The sequence below is a fragment of the Camellia sinensis genome, chromosome 9 (assembly GCF_055761805.1).
Source record: "Camellia sinensis isolate YWXY chromosome 9, ASM5576180v1, whole genome shotgun sequence".
Lineage (NCBI taxonomy): Eukaryota > Viridiplantae > Streptophyta > Magnoliopsida > Ericales > Theaceae > Camellia > Camellia sinensis.
Window position 1 is genome coordinate 157,060,455 of NC_138969.1, and position 22,684 is coordinate 157,083,138.

At 39.6% G+C, this 22,684-nt stretch overlaps 2 protein-coding genes across 5 annotated transcripts in view; one reads left to right on the forward strand and one right to left on the reverse strand.

Moving 5' to 3' along the window:
* The window catches only part of LOC114313575 (uncharacterized), a 49,103-nt gene extending 35,839 nt beyond the window's left edge, over positions 1-13,264 (forward strand). For 2 of the 4 annotated variants that reach the window (XM_082887848.1, XM_082887850.1), the window contains 2 exons: positions 11,970-12,069; positions 12,941-13,264. In XM_082887848.1, coding sequence (XP_082743974.1) covers positions 11,970-12,023 — 54 coding nt within the window. In that variant the 3' untranslated portion in view covers positions 12,024-12,069; positions 12,941-13,264. The remainder of the gene's footprint in view (positions 1-11,969; positions 12,070-12,940) is intronic. The other 2 variants (XM_028259946.2, XM_082887849.1) reach the window with 1 other exon arrangement.
* A 7,211-nt stretch (positions 13,265-20,475) lies between these two features.
* On the reverse strand, positions 20,476-21,714 carry LOC114258235 (uncharacterized). The gene is made up of 3 exons (XM_082889477.1): positions 21,269-21,714; positions 20,916-21,144; positions 20,476-20,832 (listed from the first exon to the last, which is right to left on the reverse strand). The coding sequence occupies exons 1-3, from the start codon at positions 21,712-21,714 to the stop codon at positions 20,476-20,478; spliced, it is 1,032 nt and encodes a 343-aa protein (XP_082745603.1).
* Positions 21,715-22,684: the final 970 nt, after the last annotated feature.

Here is a 22,684-nt window from a genome sequence, read left to right on the forward strand (position 1 = left end):
CCCAAAAACATAACATGGTCAAGCCAAAATTCACATTTAGACAGCTTAGCATACAGTTTCTGTTCTCTTAAGGTTTGTAGGGCAAGTCTCAGATGATGTTCATGCTGTTCTATGCTTTTGGAGTAAATCAATATGTCATCGATAAATACAACAATAAAGTCATCAAGGTACGGTTTAAAAATTCTGTTCATGAGGTCCATAAAAGCAGCTGGTGCGTTCGTGACTCCAAAAGGCATAACTAGAAATTCATAATGTCCATACCTTGTTCCAAAAGCAGTTTTATCAATGTCTTCCGGTTTAACCTTCAGTTGATGATACCCCGATCTGAGATCAATCTTAGAAAACACTTGTGCACCCTGTAACTGGTCAAATAAATCATCAATGCGTGGCAAAGGGTATTTGTTCTTTACAGTTACCTTATTCAGTTCACGGTAGTCGATGCACAGTCTCAGTGAGCCATCTTTCTTCTTGACAAACAAAACAGGAGCACCCCATGGTGAAGTGCTAGGTCTGATAAACTTTTTGTCTAACAGTTCTTGCAGTTGCACTTTCAGTTCTTTCAGTTCAGTTGGAGCCATTCGGTAGGGAGCTTTAGAAACTGGTTGTGTTCCGGGAATCACATCAACGGTAAATTCAATCTCCCTGTCAGTCAAATCTCCTGGAAGATTATCTGGGAAAACATCTGGAAATTCCCTGACTATAGGAATACAATTCACATCAGTTTTAACACTATCATCAGTAGACACAGTCAGTACAGAACACAGATATCCTTTACACCCCTTTCTAATTAATTTAACAGTTTTCACTGACGAAATCAAATACGGAGGAGGTACTACTCCACTCCCATTAAACACAAATTCAGGCAAACCAGGTGGACGGAAAACAACTTGCTTGGTCACACAGTCAATAGTGGCATGATATTTTTGTAACCAATCCATCCCTAATATTACGTCAAAATGACCAATGTTCAATGGCAGTAAATCAATAAACAGATGCATATCCCCAACAATAATTTCACATGCGGGGTACACATAAGCACATGTCATGGATCCCCCTACGGGTGATGATACGGCTAGCAGATAGTTCATAGGTTCTAAGGGTCTATCCAATTTCCGTGAAAAAGCATATGATACATAAGAATGCGTAGACCCCGAATCAATCAGTACATATGCATTTTGAGTACAGATAGAGAGAATACCTGACACAACGGTCTCGGTATTCTGCACATCTCCCGGTACTAGTGCGAACACTCGGCCTTGCCTCACAGGCTCTTTCCCGGTAGCTCTGGGGTTAGGCTTTGGTGGAGCATTTGATGCTGCTGCGCTTGGTGCAGCTTTACTACTAACTTGTGGAGCAGAGGGGCAGTCTTTAACCATGTGGCCCACCTTGCCACACCTGTAACAGGCTCCAGATATTCTGTAACAGACTCCCTTGTGCTTCTTGCCACACTCAGGACAGGGTGGTATGAATCCACTCCCTTGACTGGGGCTAGTTGTTGTCCCCGTATTCTGTTTCTTGTTGGCTGGGTTGTGCTTGCCTTTCTTGAATTTGAAACCCTGCCTTTTTCCATGCCATTCAGTCGTTGGTGTTTCAGATTGTTTCACTGCTGCAATGTTCGACTCGGCCATCAATGCCCGGTCGAGAACACCCACAAAAGTCAGTAACTTCAAAACATTTATCCGGTCAAGTATTGCCACATTAAGGCCACCTTCAAATTTTCTGGCCTTCTTATACTCAGTATCCACCATATGCGGTGCATAACGGGCAAGTTCAGTAAATTTGGTTTCATATTCTGCAACGGACATTGTGCCCTGCTTCAGTTGTTCAAACTCAGTTACTTTCCTATCCCTAACACACTGAGGGAAGTACTTTTCAAAGAAGGACTCCTTGAACTGAGCCCAAGTCATAACAGTATTTGTTTCGCGAATCAACATCCACCACCTTCTAGCCTCTTCTTGTAGGGTGAAGGTAGCTAACAATACTTTGTTTGCTTCTGAGCACGGAAACACTTCGAACAATTTTTCCGTTTCCAGAACCCAAGCTTCAGCTTTTAACGGTTCAAGGCCTCCCTGGAAGGATGGCGGTTTCATTTTGCTGAACTTCTGGGTCAAAGCAATTATGTCCCCATCATTCGCATTCGCATTAAGTTCCGGCTGTACCGGAGGAGGAGGAGGTGGGGGCAGTTGGTTCTATTGTTGTTCAAGTCTAGCAGTTATCAGTTCTATCATTCTTTCCATTCTTTCCATTCTTGCCTCGGTAGACGAGGATTCAGGTTCATTTGCATTGTCCATTTCACTATAAGCAGTTATAACAGTTTTAAACATAAGCAGTCATTTGTTTACCAGTTTAACACATTAACAGATATTCAGTCATAACATAACCACACACTTATCATGCTCATGAGATGCCCTAATCACTTTTCTAGGACACCCTATAGCTCATTTGGACACGTGTGTGCGGTATAACTCGTGGTTAAGTATCGCTCTGATACCACTCTGTCACGACCCAAACCCGGCCCTATGGGTTTAGTACCGTAACCGGCCAGTAATCCGAGATTACCGAAGGCCTGCAGAACAGTAATACAGTAAAACAGAGTACAGGGCCTGGCGGAAGCCAATACAGTAAATAAATAGTGTCCATTGAGCTGTGACAGTCTGTATGCAAAAAGGCTGTTCACACATTTATACATAAACAGTACAGAACAGTATACACAATATTCACATCCATTCAACTAGGGACTCAACCCTACAGAACAGTACAGAAAACATTCCGTCTGTACAAACAGTACGGTCTATACAAAACAGTAAAACAGTACAAAAAGGGGGAAATTCTAAAACACCCCTAAGCCTTAACAGTAGGCTCGGAACCTCGCAGTGAGGCACAAAGGCTGGCTTGACAAAACCGGAGTAACCCTGACGCCTCTAGCTGCGGTCTGGTGCCTGTACACCTACATATATATATGAGCAGTGAGCTAAAGCCCAGTGAATAACACAATATGTAAAGAGGTTAAGAATGAATGTCCTTACAGTATGAAAACAGTTCATTTCAATCAGTCATTCAGTTGTTCAGTACAGTAAACAGTCATATGTGGTACATCCATTAGCATAACAGTAACAGTAGGTCTTAAAAGACCGAACAGTAATGATGGCCATCAGTCAGTAAACAGTAGTGGTTCCACGAGGGAACCGACAGAGATCTCTGTGACAGTAACAGTAACAGTAAACCGTAGATACTAAGGATGCCACAGTACAGTTCAGAAATAAAGGACATACATTCATTCAGTAAATAATACCAGTTCAGTAAACAGTTCAGTTCAGTATTCAGAAGATAATCAGTTGAACATATCTTTACACAATTGTTACTCACAGAGTTCTGGGCTACAGTATGCTAGAGCGTGCCTCCCTAGTCGCCAACCCTACACAGTTAACAGATTGAACACACACTAAGCTACACAGTTGGGAAATCTCATAACTTAATCCCTAATTTGCCTTGGTGTGTTCTACAATGATATCCTCATCAAGATGCCTTAAACTAGGCCTAAGAATGCCTAGGATGGAATGAGGATGCAAAAATACACTTAGAAAACATTTTGCAAAGTTTGCTGAAAACAGGAGCCTCGCTCGAGCGAGACCTTCTACGCTCGAGCGTAAGTCCAAAATCAAAGGCTTCGCTCGAGCGAGGAATCCTTCGCTCGAGCGGTCTGCAAAACAGTAAAAGTACTGGATGCTGAAATATTACGCGCGATCGTCGCTCGATGGTCGCTCGAGCGGAGCCCTGGACAAAGGTGCTCGCTCGAGCGGGGAATCCTTCGCTCGAGCGAGGAAGCCAAATCTGGAATTTCCAGATTTGCTTCCCAAGCTCAAACCAAGCATTCAACCACTCCAAACTCGACCTCTTGGGCTCAAATTCTGGAAAACACCACTAAATTCAATGTATAACAAGATTCAAAGCTCAATTCATGAATTCAAGCCCCAAAGGTGAGTCAATTAAAACCATATTCAAACCCATTTTCAAGAATATGAAGAACATGCAAACATGCAAGGATTTAAACCAAATCAAAGCTTCAAAGCTTGTTCAAATGAGCTCATTTCTTTTCAAATCAGATGGAAACATGGTCTATAACAACAATATGAGCATGCATGCACTAATGTCTATGTAATCAACCTCAAATTGCAACAATACCAACATGCATGCAAGAAATGATCTTCAATCCATCATTAATGGACCAAATCATGGCTTAGCTCTACAAATGAGGCATGAATTGTGCAAGAATGAACTCAAGAACAGCAACAAGAAGATGGATGTCCTACCTTGGGTGTAGAATTAGAGGTGAGGGAGCTCAAACATGCAAACACTTTCAATTCTTCAAGATTCACAAGCTAAATCAACAAGAACACTTCTCTCCCTCCCTAACTCTCTCTATGGTCGGCAATAAGGAGGGGAAATGGCTGATGAAATGTTTTGATTCAATGTGCAAGGCTCTAGCATCACTAGGTAGTGTGCCACTAAGGGTGGCAATATGGTAAATAAACCGAACTCTTTAATTAGCTTATTTAATCTAATTTAATCATACCTAATCAATTTTCAGATAAATATACCATAAAATCACATTAATTATGAGGGTCACGGAACATCAATCGGTTTCTAATTCGGCCGCCGATAAGGCCTTCAATTAGCAGTTTAAACATATAAACATGAACAGATAATCAGACAATCAAACAGATAGAATGCAATTAACCATCATATACTCAGTTAATTCAGATTCCAATTTCAATCAGTTAGTTCAGTACTTTACTCAGTTCAATTATCAGTCAGTTATCAGTCATTATCAGTTCCGTTTAACAGTAACTGGTGATCAATCAGTCATTAATCAGTAATCAGTATGAGGGTTGTTACAGATAACTAATGACGAAACCTCTAAACAGATAAATAAATGACTCATGAATTAGATTTGCAATTTCAAAACATCAACATTACAAACATTCACATTTCCATTTCATTTTATAAAAGAGTTAAAACTCATGGTTTTATGTAAACCAAAAAAAAAAAAAAAAAGCAGTTATTCCAAACTCTCAACATTTCCAAACCATAGCTAAACCTCTTTTTGTTTAACAAATCCCATTTTAGTATACAAAACTACTAATCAGCTCAACACAACATTAATCAAACAATCACAAGACCCAATTAAATTATATTTTTAGTAACTAAGTGTTAAAACCTATCACCTACTTCACCCACTTAAACCTACTCCACTAAACCTAACCCACTACACCACTACCACCTCACCTACTCCACTAAACCTAACCCACTACACCACTACCACCTCCACTTCACCTACTCCTTACCTACTACACACTCACCCTCTTCTATATATAGGAATCATGAATCATTGTAATAAATACAACATACATCAATCAATAATACATCAATTTATTTTACATGGTATCAGAGCAAGGTTAAGAAGCTAGTAATTTTGCTTCACCTGCGGGCGGCAGCCTCGCCTTGGCCGCCCGCCGGACCTCTACACATACCTTGACTCCGCTGCCACTAAACCCAATTCAACATTCACCTTCAAGATCAGAGCATCATCACCATCATCCATCTTGGTCACCTCCACCAACACACATGAGCTAAGACCAAGGCCTCTCTCTCTGTCTTTTCTGCAAAAAGGGCCGACCCGTCGGAATCTCGCATTTTCGAAGCCGTGCAAGTCGTTCACTCTATTCAATGGCTGATGAAGCCACTTCCTCCTTCTGGTTTGCCACCCATTGCTTAGCAACCAAACCAGCCTTCAATATCTCTGTTACCAAAAATGCATTCTTGGGTTGTTCCGAGGCAATTAGTTATCAAAAAAAAGACCCATCATCTATCCCCGATGCAGTTAACAGAGCTGGATTGATGCTACCTCTTGTTGCAAAGCCTTTGGTTGTCGATGGAAGTGCAAAGTCACATGAATTGTCACTAGCATATGATCAATACTCCCTCCAGATACTTGAACCTCCACTTGTTCTACAGGAGTTTGTTAACCATGGAGGTGTTCTCTTCAAGGTTTACATCGTTGGGGAAGCTATTAAGGTTGTCAGGCGCTTCTCTTTACCTGATGTTAGTAAACGTGAGCTATCAACAAATACTGGGGTATTCCGCTTTCCAAGGGTTTCTTGTGCTCTAGCATCTGCTGATGATGCAGATCTGGACCCCATGGTTGCTGAGCTTCCTCCACGACCTTTGCTTGAGAGACTTGCCAGGGAACTTCGTCGGCGACTGGGCCTTCGGCTATTCAACTTGGATATTATTAGAGAGCATGAGAGCCTCACCATATCTCTAGCAACTTTTTACTTATTTTATAATAATAATAATAATTATTATTATTATTTTCTCTCCTCTTTTTTGGCAGTTTGAAAACATACTTTTCACACTCTCTCTCTCTCCACACAAGGACACCCACCATTTTGTCAACTTTCTAACCTATCTTCTTTCACCTTTTGCACCCCACTCACCGACTCCCTCACCACCAAAAGGAATACCTTTATTTATTTATCTTATCTTTCTTGTGTTCCATTTTTCACAAAAAAAAAAAAGCAAAAAAAAACAAATCTTACTGATTCACATTACCCCCACTTTCCTTTTATTTATTTTATTTTATCTTCCTTTTTTTCTCGTAATAAAAAAAAAAAAAAAAAAAAAAAAAAAATCCATTCCCAACCAACTCGGTTTTCATTCCACAAACTTGTCATTTTTTCATATCGGGATCAAGCCCGATCACCATTTTACACCACAACAAAAAAAAAAAAAAAAAACACAAAACACAAAACACAAAACACAAAACAAAACAAAACAAAACCAACACAAATCGGAATAGTGGCATTTTTCTTCTCTACTCTGCCGCCGGCCTCTTCTTCTTGCCTCCATCCTGAGCGGCCCTTGACGGTGCTGCCTCCGTGTTTTTCACGCCGCCGAGCACGTTCACTCCCCCATACTCCTCCACTACAGCATATGGTGGACCTCCAAATCGGAACATCACGGTGGCCTTCCGCTTCAGCTCCTTGTTTTCTGTCTTTAGCACACTTATCTCTGCTCGCGCATCCTTATACATGCGTTGGAGCAGAGCCAGCTGGGAGTTTAACTGTTGCACCTCATTTGTCCTGCTCTGCAGCCGGTGCGACAGGTTTGTGACCGCAGTCATGGTTTCCACACATGACTTCAGAGTATACTGATTGGCCTCAATATCAGTTTGCACCGCCATTTTTTGCTCCACCGACCGCATCGGAAAGTTCAACGGAGCAAAACCAGAGGTGTTTGGTTGAGGTTCACTGGCCACCGCACCAGTTATTTCTCTTGTGGACTCGTTCAATTCTGGAAAGAGCGTGAGCAGACCACGGGAAGAGGAGGCCATGTTCTGGGTCGCTGGACGGGAAGAAGAGGCCATGTTGCTGAGTGTTTCAGAGACGGGTTGGTTACAGAGTATTACAGAGTTTCTCTCTCAGCAAAGAAAGAGTTTTTTCAGAGGATTTTCAGAAGTTTTTTGTCTGCCTCAGCCTCAGCATCAACCTTGGTTAAATAGCCGAGGCAGCCACGCGTCTCGCGCGCCACTTGACGCCAGACGACAAACGGGCGCGCCAGCCAAGGCACTCACGTGCCTCGCCATCATGTCCGGCACACCTTTTTATGACTTGGGCTCGCCTTTTGATGGCACGCCTTTTTTGACAGATTGGGCACACCTTTTGAGGGTGCGACTTTTTAGGGGTCCGACAAGACTCTGTAAACTGTCCCGACATTGATTCCGGTTAGTTTCTACAAGGGTCCGACAAGACTCTGTAAACTGTCCCGACATTGATTCCGGTTAGTTTCTACAAGGGTCCGACAAGACTCTGTAAACTGTCCCGACATTGATTCCGGTTAGTTTCTACACGGGTCCGACAAGACTCTATAAACTGTCCCGACATTGATTCCGGTTAGCTCCTTTATGGGTCCGACAAGACTCTGTAAACTGTCCCGACATTGATTCCGGTTAGTTTCTACAAGGGTCCAGCAAGACTCTGTAAACTGTCACAACAACTGTCACAACATTATCTGCTACAACGGTCCGACATGACCCCATAAACTGTCTTCTACATCGGTCTGACACCGTCATCCAGTGTCCTCTACACCGTTATGACACCACCATACAGTGTCCTCTACAACGTTCTGACACCCCCATACAGTGTCCTCTACAACGTTATGACACCACCATACAGTGTCTTCACCATCGGTCTGACACGACCATACAGTGTCTCCTATCCTCTTTTCTTTTATGTATTCGTCTATTTTCTTGTTTTGTTACTCTCTTCAAACTCAAGTTGGCTCGTTCCTATCCCCCTTGAGTTTGCGGGGGGCTGTTAAAACCTATCACCTACTTCACCCACTTAAACCTACTCCACTAAACCTAACCCACTACACCACTACCACCTCACCTACTCCACTAAACCTAACCCACTACACCACTACCACCTCCACTTCACCTACTCCTTACCTACTACACACTCACCCTCTTCTATATATAGGAATCATGAATCATTGTAATAAATACAACATACATCAATCAATAATACATCAATTTATTTTACACTAAGCCACTAATTCAATTCCTTAACACATAATTCGGTTATTACATAAGTTACTCCCGTTGGATTAATTAAGCCCATAATAATAAATTAGAGTTTTTCTCCATTCTCAACATAAATATGCTTAGCTACCTCCCAATAACCAAAACACCTACAAATCATCCAATTCCAACTCCCAAAACTCAAACCCTAAAACCCTTTTTTACATGATTTCGAAAATCCATAACACCTATGATTTTAATGCAATAAAATCTACCACATTTCTATCAATAGACGAGGTATTGAGGAGGAACAAAAAAATCCCTACCTCTTGAAGCGAAGAGAAGACAACCCAAAAATCATCGACGACGAAATGACAATTTGCTCAGATTAAATGGAAGCCCTCGTTGAGCTCTACGTTTTGGTATATGGAACTAGGGGTCAAAGATGTTTAGAAATAGATGAAATCAAGGGTTAAAGAGCTTGGAAGCTCAAAAATGATGGAAAGAGAGAGAAGAGAGTGAAAAGTGAAGAGATTTGACCCAAAAAGTGACTTATAAAGATCTGATCCCGAACAGACCGCTCGAGTGATGAAACTTGCGCTCGTGCGTCAAAGACACAAGACCACTCGAGCGATGAAATATTCGCTTGAGCGTAGAATGCACACTCCCGGAAGTTCAGACATTCAAAAGTACAGGATGACCTGTAAGACCACTTGAGCGAATGACTCGTTGCTCAAGCGATGAAGTGGGAAAAAAATTTTAGAATGCTACATATATCATCTAGAAGACTTGGACGGCAAGGCTATTTCTAGGCAATGGAACGCGGCCAACCTAAAATTGTTCTACTTATGAATGTAATCTCTTTCCCTGTACGGAATAACCCTATTCACTCAATGTAATACGCTCATGTTTGTTAAGTCTTATTTTCTACTTCATGAGTAATAAAATGAATAGACTATTACCTTTGAAATTGTTATATTTTTGGTTTGCTGCACTCCCAACTTTCTCTTCGGTTTCTTGCACTCCCAGCTTTCTATTTGGTTTACTGCACTCCCAAATCTCACCGTGCAATTACAGCACGGTAGTGGGGGCACCTAAAAGGTGATTTGTCCGACTTAAACTTCCTTGCTGAGAGGATTTTGCTCCCCGAGATGTAAGTTGTTGTTTTGCCAACTTTAGACTTCCTCGCTGAGCGGATTTTGCTCACCAAGATGTAAGTTGTTGTTTTGCCAACTTTAGAGCTCTCTACTGAGTTGATTTGCTCACCGAGATGTAAGTTGGTGTTTTGCCAACTCTAGAGTTCTCCATCGCATTGGTTTTGCTCACCGAGAAAAAACTTAGTGTTTTGCCCAACTTGAAATTTCCTTACTGAGCGAAATTTTGCTTAATGAAAGGAAGTTGGTGTTTTGCCCAACTTGAAATTTCTTTGCCAAGCTGAAGTTTGCTCGGCAAGAGTTGTTTGACTTAAAATCTTTTTGCCTAGTCGAAGTTTGCTCGACGGAAGGAATGTGGGCGTTTTGCCCAACTTAAAAAACTTCCTTGCCGAGATGAATTTAACTCAGTCAGAGCTGAATAGGAGTTTAAGTTTTGCTTGCCGAGCTAGATTTTCTCGGTCTAAAGGGCAAAGATGTCATCAATATAATAACAAATTACAATGACGCTTGCAAATTTTTTTGATCCATTCAAGTTTTGGAGTGGTTACAAAAGGTGGGGCCTTCAGCCCGGTTACAATCCTTCAAAAAAAAAAGAAAAAAAAAAAAGTGATAACAAGTTCATTTGGCACATGTTAAACGGCCAGATCGGTGGCTTTCTCTTTAGTTGCATCACCATCTTCTTTTATAGCATCAGGCAACAAGGCGCTGATTTGAACAGTTTCTTGTGGTGCCGCACTGTTAATTTGAGTAGTCGGTTGCTGCACGATATTGTTTGCTTGGACGGTGGATTGTTGGGCCACGCTATCCGCTTGGGTGACTTCTATCAACTTTTGTTGCACGGCGATAGCATACGCTTGCATGCATGGCGGGATGAAGTGCAGCGAAGGGTTTTTGGAAAACTTAGCCTGCCCAAGTTTTTCAGTGGCTGCCTTCTAGCCGCTTTGGAAGAAGATATCCTTGGTGGCCTCTACTTGGCATTCATAGACCTTTTTCCTTTCCTCGACACCCCGGTCTTTCGCTTCCTCGACTTTTTCCTTCAACTTGGCCCTGTGCCTATCCCGGTGCTTCTTTAGCTCGGCCAAATATCTCGTCTTCTTGGCCTCCACAGCCTTGGCCTTGTCCTCGTCCTTGTCCTCGTTCGTTGACGTCAATCGCCCAACCAACTGGTCTCTTTCGGTGGTGATGTCTGTAAGAGCATTCTTGAGAGATGCTAGCTCGGCCTCCTTTAATTTGTTGTCACTGATAACTTCGTGAAGGCTCTTCCTAAGCTCGAGTATCCGTTTATAAGCAACAAAATTCTTCTGCGTGGCCTGCAGGTAGAGGAGTCCAATACAAAGAAACCAAACAAATAGTTCACAGAATAAGGAGTAGTGGTTCTTACCAATATTATGGACTCAGAGGCTGACCTGATGTCTTTTAGGTCAGATAATTGTTTATGCCTCTTCATATCGGTTGGGAGGAGCAAGCTCTTGGTCTGATTGAAGCCGAGCGAGTTGTCCTTGTTTGCATAAATAGAGTCCAACGTGGCCATAGCACGTCTCTTATACGTCAATTTTGGGAAAGAGAACTTTTATTTTATATCTTGGGCCGAGCCAATGATGTGATGTGGTATTGGGCCGGGTTAGATCTAGACCGCGATCGTAGAGGAGATAAGCTAGGACAGGGTTGTTATTCAAGACTAGACTAATGAAAAGAAGGTTGCGTGGAAAGATTGACCGAGTTGCATCTGGGGTAGGAACGGAATGCCTTGGAAAGATTGATCGAGCTGTTAAGCCGGTTGGGAAGTTGACTTGAGTTAGCTTTGCATGAGGTCAGCTTAAGTTAGTGCGATTGGAGTTGACATAAGTGATTGTTTGGTTGGGGCATTCCACATGGCCCAATGGAGCATGGCGAGGAATCTGCTAAAAGTACGCGTTAATATCGTTTGGTAGTTTAGCCAATGATGTTTGGAGGTATTGACGCGTACATGTGTAACAAAGAGAGGGGGCAGTACAACCACACATCCAGCAAAAGACAACAGCAGTAGTGCGCGCATAATCTTGGGTTGCAAGTCTATCCTATAGATAAAGGGCGCGGCTAGGCTCTGAGGAAGATAAGCACACCTTAGCCATGCTCTCTCTTTCTCTCTCTCTCTCTGTGCATTCCTTCTTGTTTATCAAGTGAACTAACTTGACCGTCGAAGAGGTTTTCTGGCAAACCACCTATCAGGTAGCTTACCTGTGTTCTGTTCACAGTGGGTCAGAGTTCATTCAGAGCAAGGCAAGCTTGGTAGCAAGGCATACGGGTGACAACAAATATTTCTCCTCCATACGATACTCTATACGAACGTCTAAGGTTTAGTTTTCTAAATGTCAAGATAAATTGTATTATAATTTTTTTAATAATTTTAGGGTAAATTACAAATACACCTCCTGAGATTTGATTAAAATACGAATTGCCCCTATAGTTTTCAAATTACATTCCACCCCCTGAGGTTTTTAATTTTATAACAAATCGCCCCATTTATTAATAAATTATCAAGTCAATTAACAGTTTTTAATGATGTTAGAAATATGTTTCAATTAATAATTTAGATAATTTTATTATTGTATAAGAGAGCAATTATTAATTTTATTTTTTCAGTTAATTCTACTAAATAAATTTTTTTGACAAGAGGATATTCGTAATTTTCCAAATCACAAGGAGCAATATATACTTTAAACAAACCTCAGGGGATGTATTTGTAATTTACCCATAATTTTATGATTTTGGATCCACATCTCTTATGATGTCTTTGCCTTCCTAATTAGACAGTATAATTATGTCCGTCATAACATGTACCAAAGTTAATTTATTTCATTTTTTTTTTTCATATATACTATTCTTTAACATTATTGTTATTATTATTATTTTTTATAGTTGGTACCAAATCTTAATGATTTTCATTGATTTGATACACGATTTATAAAATAAGACTTTGATTCACAATATGATACCCTTCTTTATTTTGACAACTATGATTTGGGCTAATTTATTATTATTTTTTTTTTTTGAGGAAGAGAACTAATTTATTTTATATATGGGCAATATGAAACATTTTTCATGTTCTCAACATGATAAATACTTCTGAGATCTTCAACAGGGAAAGCAAATTTATATTCCATATTTGTGAATCAAATTTTAGGACATTATATGTTCTCATGATCAACTTTTTGTGGATGTGTAGGAGCACAACAGACGACCTCCTCTATCGGTGCAACAGGGCCGGGGAATGCCTCCTCCCAAACCAACTCAATAGACTTCTTTTTCCTATCTATATATGAGTTTGGGATTTGAATCCGTAACTGAACTTTCTCTCCCAGTTTGTGTTTGGTATATAACTGTTTGTGTTAGACACTGTTAAATGTGAATGTTAAGTATCGTGTTTTCGTACAAGTTTATGTATGTTTATCCCCCCCAAAGTAAAATTGTAAACTCGAATATGCATTACAGCTTTGGTTGAGATTTGTTGTCTAATCTTTGATATATGAACTGTTTGCCTTATGAGAAATCCTGTTTATTATATTTATTCTATCTGATATTCTTTGATTAAACAGATAGAGACTGTTTTATGGCTTATTACAGGTTTGGAGGGCAACTTGTGACATAGCTTGAGACTTTTATTTTGTTTATTTTTTGGAGGATGACTCTTGTAACTCCTTTTATTTTAATGATGGTCACTTTGTTGCTACAGAGAGAGAGAGAGAGAGAGAGAGAGAGAGAGTAACCAATAGGAGCAGTAATTATAAAAACAAAAAAAGAAAACAGAAATCATAGATATACAAAAGAAATTCTGTTCATAAAAATGTATTATATGCAACCTCTATTTTTAGTTGTTGGATCTGAAAATGAATATGAAACATTTGAAATTTGCAAACGGGTAATGCTAATAGCATCTGCATAATCTCTTTGAACCACTCATTTTTTAAACCTCTAATAACTAATTTCAAATTTTATAAAATTTCTTTTGATACCAAAACTATCTCATACCCTCTTAAAACTCTAACCTTACTCATTGTAAATATATATATAGATATATATTTATTTATTGAGCAAATTTCACTTTACCTTTTGTGATTTAAATTATGTGCAATTTATCTTTTAACGTTTAGAAATGATCACATAACTTCTATGTGATTTATGAACTGAAGCATACTGTTAAGCATTCCGTCCAACTTTTTAAGTGTAAAACACGTGATAGACATGAGGGGATTATATGTTCATTTTCAAATTTCAATGCGGTAAATCACACATAGAATAAAATATAGAGAGTTAAAATGCACTTTTCCTTTCAAATAAATGACAAAAATACGGTGATATTTTAGTCTTTCTTATTAAAATGTTAATGGGCCTAATAATACACTTCAGTTCATAAATTACAAAAGAGTTATGTGATTATTTGCAAACTTTAAAAGGACAAATTGCATATCATCCAAATCATAATAAAGTGAAATTTGTACTTATTTATTTTTAATAATAGAATTTTAACATAAAGTGGACAAGACTCTGCCACAACACAAATATAAAATTCCAACATCTATCATCAGGAACGCTAAGGTTCGGTCTGTTTGGCCGCTTCAACGGTTAGACTGGAGTAGGATGGATGTGGGTCTCACCCACAACATGTTTGGTGTTGATTTGGGATGTTGGCTTGCTAGTGTGAGCGGCTTAGTAATCCCCTCAGTAGGGGAATTAGCTTGGTTGAGAAAAGCGTGGGATTAGGTAAATAGTGAGCGAATTGGGTCTGTAAACACAAATTTCGTATCCTGCAATTAAGACACGGAATAAATGCACAAATAATTAACTTTATTTGATTATTATAAATGGGTATAACTCTCTGTGGTTTCCTCTATTACAAAAGAACAAATCCTCTGATTCGATCTCCGAAATTGGCGTAATTCAACGGCTATAAAAGCTTGTTGTTGAACTAGACAAGTTGATGAATTTCTTCAAGTCTTTGAATGGAGAAACTTGGAGATGAAAGGCTTGATCTCGAGCTTGAACGGCTTGATTCTTGAGATGATCTCTTTGAAAAGAGAGACCAAATTTGTATTTGTAACTTGAAAGGATTGGCACAAGTTTGGAGTATTTGATAATCCTTTCTTTTAAGTTTGAGGAATTTTAGAGAGAATTTTAAGAAGAGAATCAAGCAGAGTCTCGAGATTGTTTAGAAGCTTACAAGACCATTAGCCAAAAACTTTCCCTTTTCCTCTAATGAGAGCCTTTATTTATAGGCTTAAGAGGGGAGGGTTAATTTTGAAAACTTCAAAATTGACTCTAATTTCCAAGAAGCAAGCAATTTATTTCTTATTTTATGGACATGATTTGCATTTAAATTTAAATTTGAATTATTTCACTAAATTTTGATAAAATATTTTCATAGGCCCTACACATTTGGATTGACCCAATTGTCAAAATAGGTTCATTTTTCTTTTAGTGTGACCCATAATTTAAAATGGATTGAGATCCATAATTTTAGTAGGATTCACATCCATTTGAAACAATTTGACCATCTTAATTTTGACTAATCAAGAAAATTTCATTTATCTTGATTAAGTAGACAGTGATCAACACACGTAAAAATTTAAGTGTTTACAAATTGCCCCCACTTCAAAACTCTAGTTTGATGCTTGCTTGCTAATATCAAAGGTGGGATTTGAAGTAGATTGGTCATGTTCACTAGGTGAGGATTTCAATTTGGTCCCTCGTATTTTTTATTTTTATTTTTTTGCGTGAGCACTGAGCAGCTCTTTATTCCTAATATGGAAATAATAATAACAATCATACTAGGGTTTGCACAACCTATATGCATCACTGCTCCCTATTTAATTGATTGATGATGAGTTCCTTTAGACGTTGCTACCTTTGTGTTGCTGTTCTGCTCATTAACCTTCAATTCAAGCCACATTGATAAGCTGCAGTAGCTGCTTTGTGCCTGACAACAAGAGGCAAGGCTTATATATATATGTCATGGTGCCTTGTCATTTAGTGGTGCCTTGGCACTTTTTAAATTATTATTATTATTATTATTATTTTTTTCTTGTGTTGTCAGGTTGCCTTTCTTGTGCCTTGCGTAGAGTGATATATATATATATATATATATATATATATTTAAGTGTGCATGATGTCATTTTGGTGTGATATGACCATAAATTCCATGAATACTGTTCTTTACTTATTTGATTGCATCATCAATCTGAGCACTAAACGACTTTTTTTTTTGACAAATTGTATTTTATTATTGTCCATAAGAATAATGATTTTTTTAAGAATATTGAGTAATATATCCCATTACCTTTTCACCATCACTGGCTATTTTAACTTATATAGAGGGAGAGGGATGAGCCTATCGAGCTAGCCGCCTAGATATTGGGCTAGTGAAGTTGACACTTCCACCACCACCCATTCGACCGTAAGTGATTAGTTTTGACTAATGTAAGGGAATGTGCCTATCGAGCTAGCCGCTTGGATATTGGGCTAGTGAAGTAGACACTTCCACCACCACCCATTCGACCAGAGGTGATTAGTTTTGATTTTTGTGGGGGAATACGCCTATCGAGTTAGCCGCTTGGATATTGGGCTAGTGAAGTTGACATTTCTTCCACCACCACCACCCATTCGACCATAGGTGATTAATTTTAACTTTTGTGGGGGAATGCGCCTATTGAGCTAGCCCGCTTGGATGTTGGGCTAGTGAAGTAGACACTTCCACCATTACCCATTCGACCATAGGTGATTAATTTTGAATTTTGTGGGGGAATGCGCTTATCGAGCTAGTTGATTGGATTTGGATACTGAGCTAGTAAAGTAGACACTTTCACCACCACCCATTTGACCATAGGTGATTAGTTTGGCTCGTGTGAGGGAATATGCCTATCGAGCTAGCCGCTTGGATTTTGGGCTAGCGAAGTAGACACTTCCTCCACCACCCATTTGAACATAGGTGATTAGTTTGGCTCATGTGAGGGAATGCGCCTATTGAGCTAGCTGCTTGGATATTGGGCTAGTGAAGTAGACACTTCCACCACTACCCATTCAACCATAGGTGATTAATTTTGACTTTTGGGGGGGGGGGGGGAGGGAATGTGCCTATCGAGCTAGCCACTTGGATATTAGGCTAGTGAAGTGGACACTTTCACCACCACCCATTTGACCATAGGTGATTAATTTTGACTTTTATGGGGGAATGCGCCTATTAAGCTAGCCGCTTGGATTTGGATATTGGGTTAGTGAAGTAGACACTTTCACCACCACCCATTCGACCATAGGTGATTAATTTTGACTTTTGTGGGGGCATGCGCCTATCGAGCTAGCCGCTTAGATATTGGGCTAGTGAAGTAGACACTTCTATCGCCACCCATTCAACCATAGATGATTAGCTTGACTCATGTGGTGATCATATATCATATATGTCTCTCTACAACACGTTTTTTTATTTTTATTTTAATTGTTTGGCTTTGTCACTCAGTGATGGTGTACTTCAAGACTTTTAAGAATGGATACTTAACCATTCTTGAGGACTCTAGTGACACTATTGAGGAGGGGACTACTCTTCCAATTTGCCATCCTTTCCTTGGTGCTTAGGGCTTGAAGTTTGAGCCACTTGATAGTTCTTTTCATTTGGTACAATGGCTTGTGAGACTTCATGTCGATTGGTTGAAGGCCTGTCACACTCTAGGGTTTTATTATTAAAGTCATCTAACCATGAAGACATTGAGGATCTTAGTTCATTTCCTACCATTGGGAGTGCGGTTTGAGCTCAGAAGGTGGCATGGGGCACTATTTTCAAGGCCATAGCAGAACCTTGTTTTTGTGAAAGATATTGGGAGTGGTTGGATGATGCACTGGGGCAACATCGTGAGGTATTACAACAGGCTGGCATTTACGATGCAATTTATGCCTCATTGTTCTTGTATGACCGACTACATAGTGTTATGCAGCATTTTGTGAGCTTTGGTGTCCGTCCACTAATACCCTTCACACTTTCATAGCCGAAATGTCTATCTCGTTATGGAATTTGTGTTAGCTTGGTGGACTTTCTATTAAGGTTACAATTACGATGAAGTGGTGCCAAATGCCCAAGAGTTGGCTGGCAATATGAGGGACAAGAATTTCTTTCTTCCTGTCAGTTGCAGATATTTATTCCTTGTTTACCATCGGCTTTGTAAGGAGTCGAAAAAGAATGTGGTGAGGATTACTAGCTGGATAAAATTTTGGTTGAAGGGGAAGTCAAGTTCCATAAATCAACCAAGCAGGCTTTGAGGAACAAGACTCAACGCCCTAAGGATACTAGCAACCTTTCTGGTATTATTAACACAACTCGGTCTCGAACTGTGCAAGGGGTCAAAGTCTTTAGTGACTTGGGGATTGCTGGTGTGGCAAAGGGTGAGACTTATTTGCCAGCTTTATTTGTCTGTTGGTTGTGCAAATTTGTTCTACCCCGTGGGGATGGCTACTTGATTAGACATGGGGTGTTTAAGGTTGCTAGTATGATGGCTCATGGTCGTTCATTCAGCCTTGCTATTCCTATACTTGCTAGCATCTACAAAGGGCTGAATAGAATTGTTTCTTCTTCTGATCCTGGAAAGTGCGATGCCATCTTCCCGATCCATTCTGTTTATGCATGGTTAGCAAAGTATTTCAACACACACTTTAGTATTGAATCTGCTCTAAAGCCTCGAATGACGAGATATGCTGGTGAAAGGATGGCCAGACATTTTGAGGAGTTAGAGGCCTATGACTTATTTCGATTATGCAAAGATATGACCTTGCACCGTTTGACGTATAGCGAGGGCAATCCCAAGGAATTGGTTGATGACAGTCATTTTTCTAACTTAGACTTAGAGTATTTCATCAGCATCCGCTCGAGCTATTTAACTTTGCGAAGTTTGTCCGCTATGGTCATTAAGCCATACAGTCGTCAAAGGTTTAGCAGACAATTTGGTTTTATTCAAGCCATCTCGGGTAAACTTAAGGTTGATCTTCGAGATGGTAGTTTATAGAACATTATTCAGCATTGGGGTTCTTGTGTTCGTGATAGTGCCCATTCTGTATTGAGGTTACCAATGCATTTTGATTTCTTATCTCGTTTCACTACCAAGGCTTATTTGGAGTGGTGGTCCCAGCTTTATGTAGGCTATTTCACTAACAAAGAAAATCCTATCCCAACGAGTAAACGCTTAACTTCACCGAATCAAGAGATGGTTAAAGCGAGAAAAAAAGCAATTGCTAAGCAAAATTCTAATCTTAAGACTAAGGAAATGGTTCGAGGAAGTGTTGATGGGACTTTTGGTGGAGTAGCAGACGAGGACCATAGTAACGGTGATCGTAATTGGTGCCACTTACGGAGAAAATCTGTTACTGGCACCATTGGAAGGAACACCACTTCTTTTAATGATCTGGAGTCATTTTTGATTGGCGTTTCTAGCACTTCTCAACCAATGGCTCCCAGTGTTGTACTGGTGATGATAAAATCTATATTTGTCATTTCAATTTATTGTGCCCTTTTTTATTTTTATTTTTATGACTCCTCTTTAATTCGTTTTGACAGTTGCCAAATGATGACTTTGATTTGGTGTCTAGCAATGAGGACATGAGACTTCTTAATGAGTTCTTAGATAATGAAGAATCAGTTCATGGGCCATCAGCCTTTGATTTAGTGATTGTTCGTAAGAGTTGTCTCTCAGTTGACCCAACTCCAATTGTCTAAACTTCTTTCTTACCTACTGCTCCTACACTAAGTCAAGTCACACCTTCTGTGGCTTCTACCATTGATACAAGAAGCATGATTGTTAGTGCTCGTCGCTCAATAGCTTCAATACTTGATAACCATATTAAAGGCTTATTGAGCAAAACTCCTATTCAAAAAGTTCCAGCATTGGGCCCAAAACTCCAAGAGCTTTATGATGAGCTCTCATAGCTTCAGATAGACTATTCTCCATTGCAAAGCCAGATTGAGAAGTACATACAAAATGTTACTACGTACATCTCTATGAAATCGATGTTTGCTCAAGGGATGACTTTAGAGCTACAAGATCAGCGTTTGGCGAATGTCAGTCAACGTGTTACTCATGCTCTAGCTCTTAAGAATGAAGGAATTGAGCAGGTTCACTTGCTGAAGTCAAATTTGGGTAGCCTTGCAACAAAGAATGCAAAATTGTTAAAGGCGTTGGAACATTTAGATGAACAATCACAACAACTAGAAACTACAATTAGTGTTGTTGAAGTTGAAGCAGTTCAAAGGCGAGCCATTGTTTCCACTTTAAGCGATGAACAAGCTATAATAGAAGAAGCTGAGGTGATAAGAAGCGAGGATATCGAAGTCGCCAACAAGTTGGAGCAGCTCTTGAAGGTTGAACAAGGCGAGATCCAGAGTTTGTCATGGTTGCCAAGATTTATCTATTTATTATTATTTTTTATTTCATTTTAATTTTAAAGAAATGTAGCTCGGAACTAAATACTTCATTATAAAACAATTGCTCTAGCAAACACTTTATTTATGAAATAAATATTATAGTTCGAAGCAAAATACTCTTATTGTAAAACACATTTGGTTTATTGATTTATTAGCCGTACACAGTTTATACTCATGCAGGCCAGGAGTAGTACAAATTATTATTTTTTATTTTTTTAAATAACAACTTTATTTCATATGGGCTAAGAGCATCATGCAGTTTATGCTCATGCAATTAGGAGCATCACATTCTTATGGATTGTAGCGCTTTAAAACTTGCCATTGATTGGGCCAACTCTTATACCTTCTTTATCAACAATCTTGTATGCTCCGTTAGTATAGATTTTAGTCATCATGTATGAACCATCCCACTTGGACAAGAACTTGTTGTTGGTTTGATGGGTAGTAATGATAGGTCTTTGAACAGCCAACACCAATTCTCTAACTTGACAAGACCGGGGTCTAACCTTCTTGTTGAAAGCTCTGGAGAGTCGAACTTGGTAACACTCAAGTTTTTGTTGTGCTTCCAATCTCTTCTCATCCAATGCTTCTAACTCAGCAAGGCGTAGTTTTTCATTTTCATCATCAGTGAGATCTTCCTGTATAGCTATCTTTAATGAAGGAATCTATTGTTCCAAAGGAAGAACTGCTTCAACACCATACACAAGGGAGTATGGGGTGGCTTGTGTTGGGGTATGACGTGTCGTACAGTACACCCAAAGTGGTTCTCTAATTCTTTCATGCCAATCCTGCTTTGATTAGGAACTACCTTTTTCAATAGGTTACCCAAAGTTTTGTTAAACGCCTCTGCTAGTTTGTTGGCAAGTGCATTGTACATTGAGGAATTGTGTTGTCTAAATCCAAATCTTTCACAAAATTTGTCCATTAGACTGTTGTAGAAAGGCTTTTCATTATCAGTGATGATGTAGCGAGGTACACTATACCGATAAATAATGTAGGATTTGATAAAGTCAACAATAGTTTCTTTCTTGACTTCTTTAAGCAGGACGACTTTAGCCCACTTAGAGAAGTAATCTGTAGCGACCAAGATGTGCAGAAGACTTGGTCAATGGGCCAATTACATCTAGACCCCATGCATCAAATGGCCAAGAAGCAATTGTTTGGTGTAAAGGTTCTGGTGGTTGATGGATAAAGTTTGGATGAAACTGGCAAGGTTGAAACTTTCTTGAGTAGTCCAAGTAGTCTTTAACCATCGTAGGCCAATAGTAACCCATCCTTTTTACTCGAAAGTGAAGTTTAGGACCAGACTGATGTGCTTTACATATCCTGGAATGGGCTTCTTCCATGGCTTGTTGAGCTTCATCATCTCCTAGGCAATGAACAAATATTCCTTTAAATGATCGTCGGAATAAAGTTCCCTTGTAGTAGATGAATCGAGGAGCTCGACGTCTTATTTCAGTTCTATAGCGAGAATCATCAGGGAGCTTCTCGTGTTCAAGGTAGTCTATAATTGGCATTCTCCAATCGTTGACTTCGATGACTGGCATTGAAATTGCGTTTGTTTCTACAAGGCGACATTCCAATAATTATGGCAATATCCATTGTTGCCATACAGGGACACTAATTTGTTTACCTTCTAACAATGGCAGTGTAGTTATTAGATTGGCAAGTGCATTAGCCATGTGATTCTCTTTCCTTGGAACATGCTTGAGTACCACCCCCTCAAAATTTTCAATGAGATAAGTTGCATACTGGAAATATGGGACTAAGTTGTCTTTCTTGACTTCATAATCCCCTAGGAGCTAATTAATTATTAACTTAGAATCCCCATAGAAATCTAGGTCAACAATTTTTAGCTCTGTTGCCATTTGTAAACCAATGATTAAGGCTTGGTACTCAGCAACATTGTTTGAGCAATTTTCGCCAAGAATAAATGAGTAAGGAAAAATGTGCCTCTGTGGTGAAACAAAAATGACACATGCTCCTGCCCCTTCCTTGCTTGTAGCCCCATCAAAGAATATCATCCAAGGTTGTAGGACTTCTATGAACAATACATCTTCATCAGGGAATTCCTCAAAAATTTCCCAATAAGCAGGGATGGGATGGTTGGCCAAGAAGTTTGCAAAGGCTTGCCCTTTCACCGCTTTTCTTGGCAAGTAAGTTATCTCAAATTCATTAAAGAAGAGAGACCATCTTGCTAAGTGTCCTACGAGAATGGGCTTAGATATAACATACTTTATTGGGTTGGCACTTGTAATGAGATGTACCATGTGGGCTTTAAAATAATGTCTCAATTTTTGAGAAAAAAACAAATGCCAAACACATCTTCTCAATGGGTGAGTACTTGAGTTCATTTTCAGTTAATCTGCGACTCAAGTAATAGAGCACTTGCTCTTTATTTTCTTTGTTATTTTGGGCCAACATCGCTCCAAGAGACTCTTCTTGAGTAGCAATGTAAAGTATCAATGGTTTTCCCTGATTAGGAGCTCCTAATATTGGTAGATGAAGCAAATATCT

Coding starts and splice junctions, on each gene's coding strand:
- LOC114258235 (XM_082889477.1), bottom strand. CDS start 21,714: ATGCCAGTCATCGAAGTCAACGATTGGAGAATGCCAATTATAGACTAC. Junction 21,145..21,268: donor GTAATTGGCCCATTGACCAA/GTCTTCTGCACA, acceptor TTATCGGTATAG/TGTACCTCGCTACATCATCA. Junction 20,833..20,915: donor AGAACCACTTTGGGTGTACT/GTACGACACGTC, acceptor TTGGAACAATAG/ATTCCTTCATTAAAGATAGC.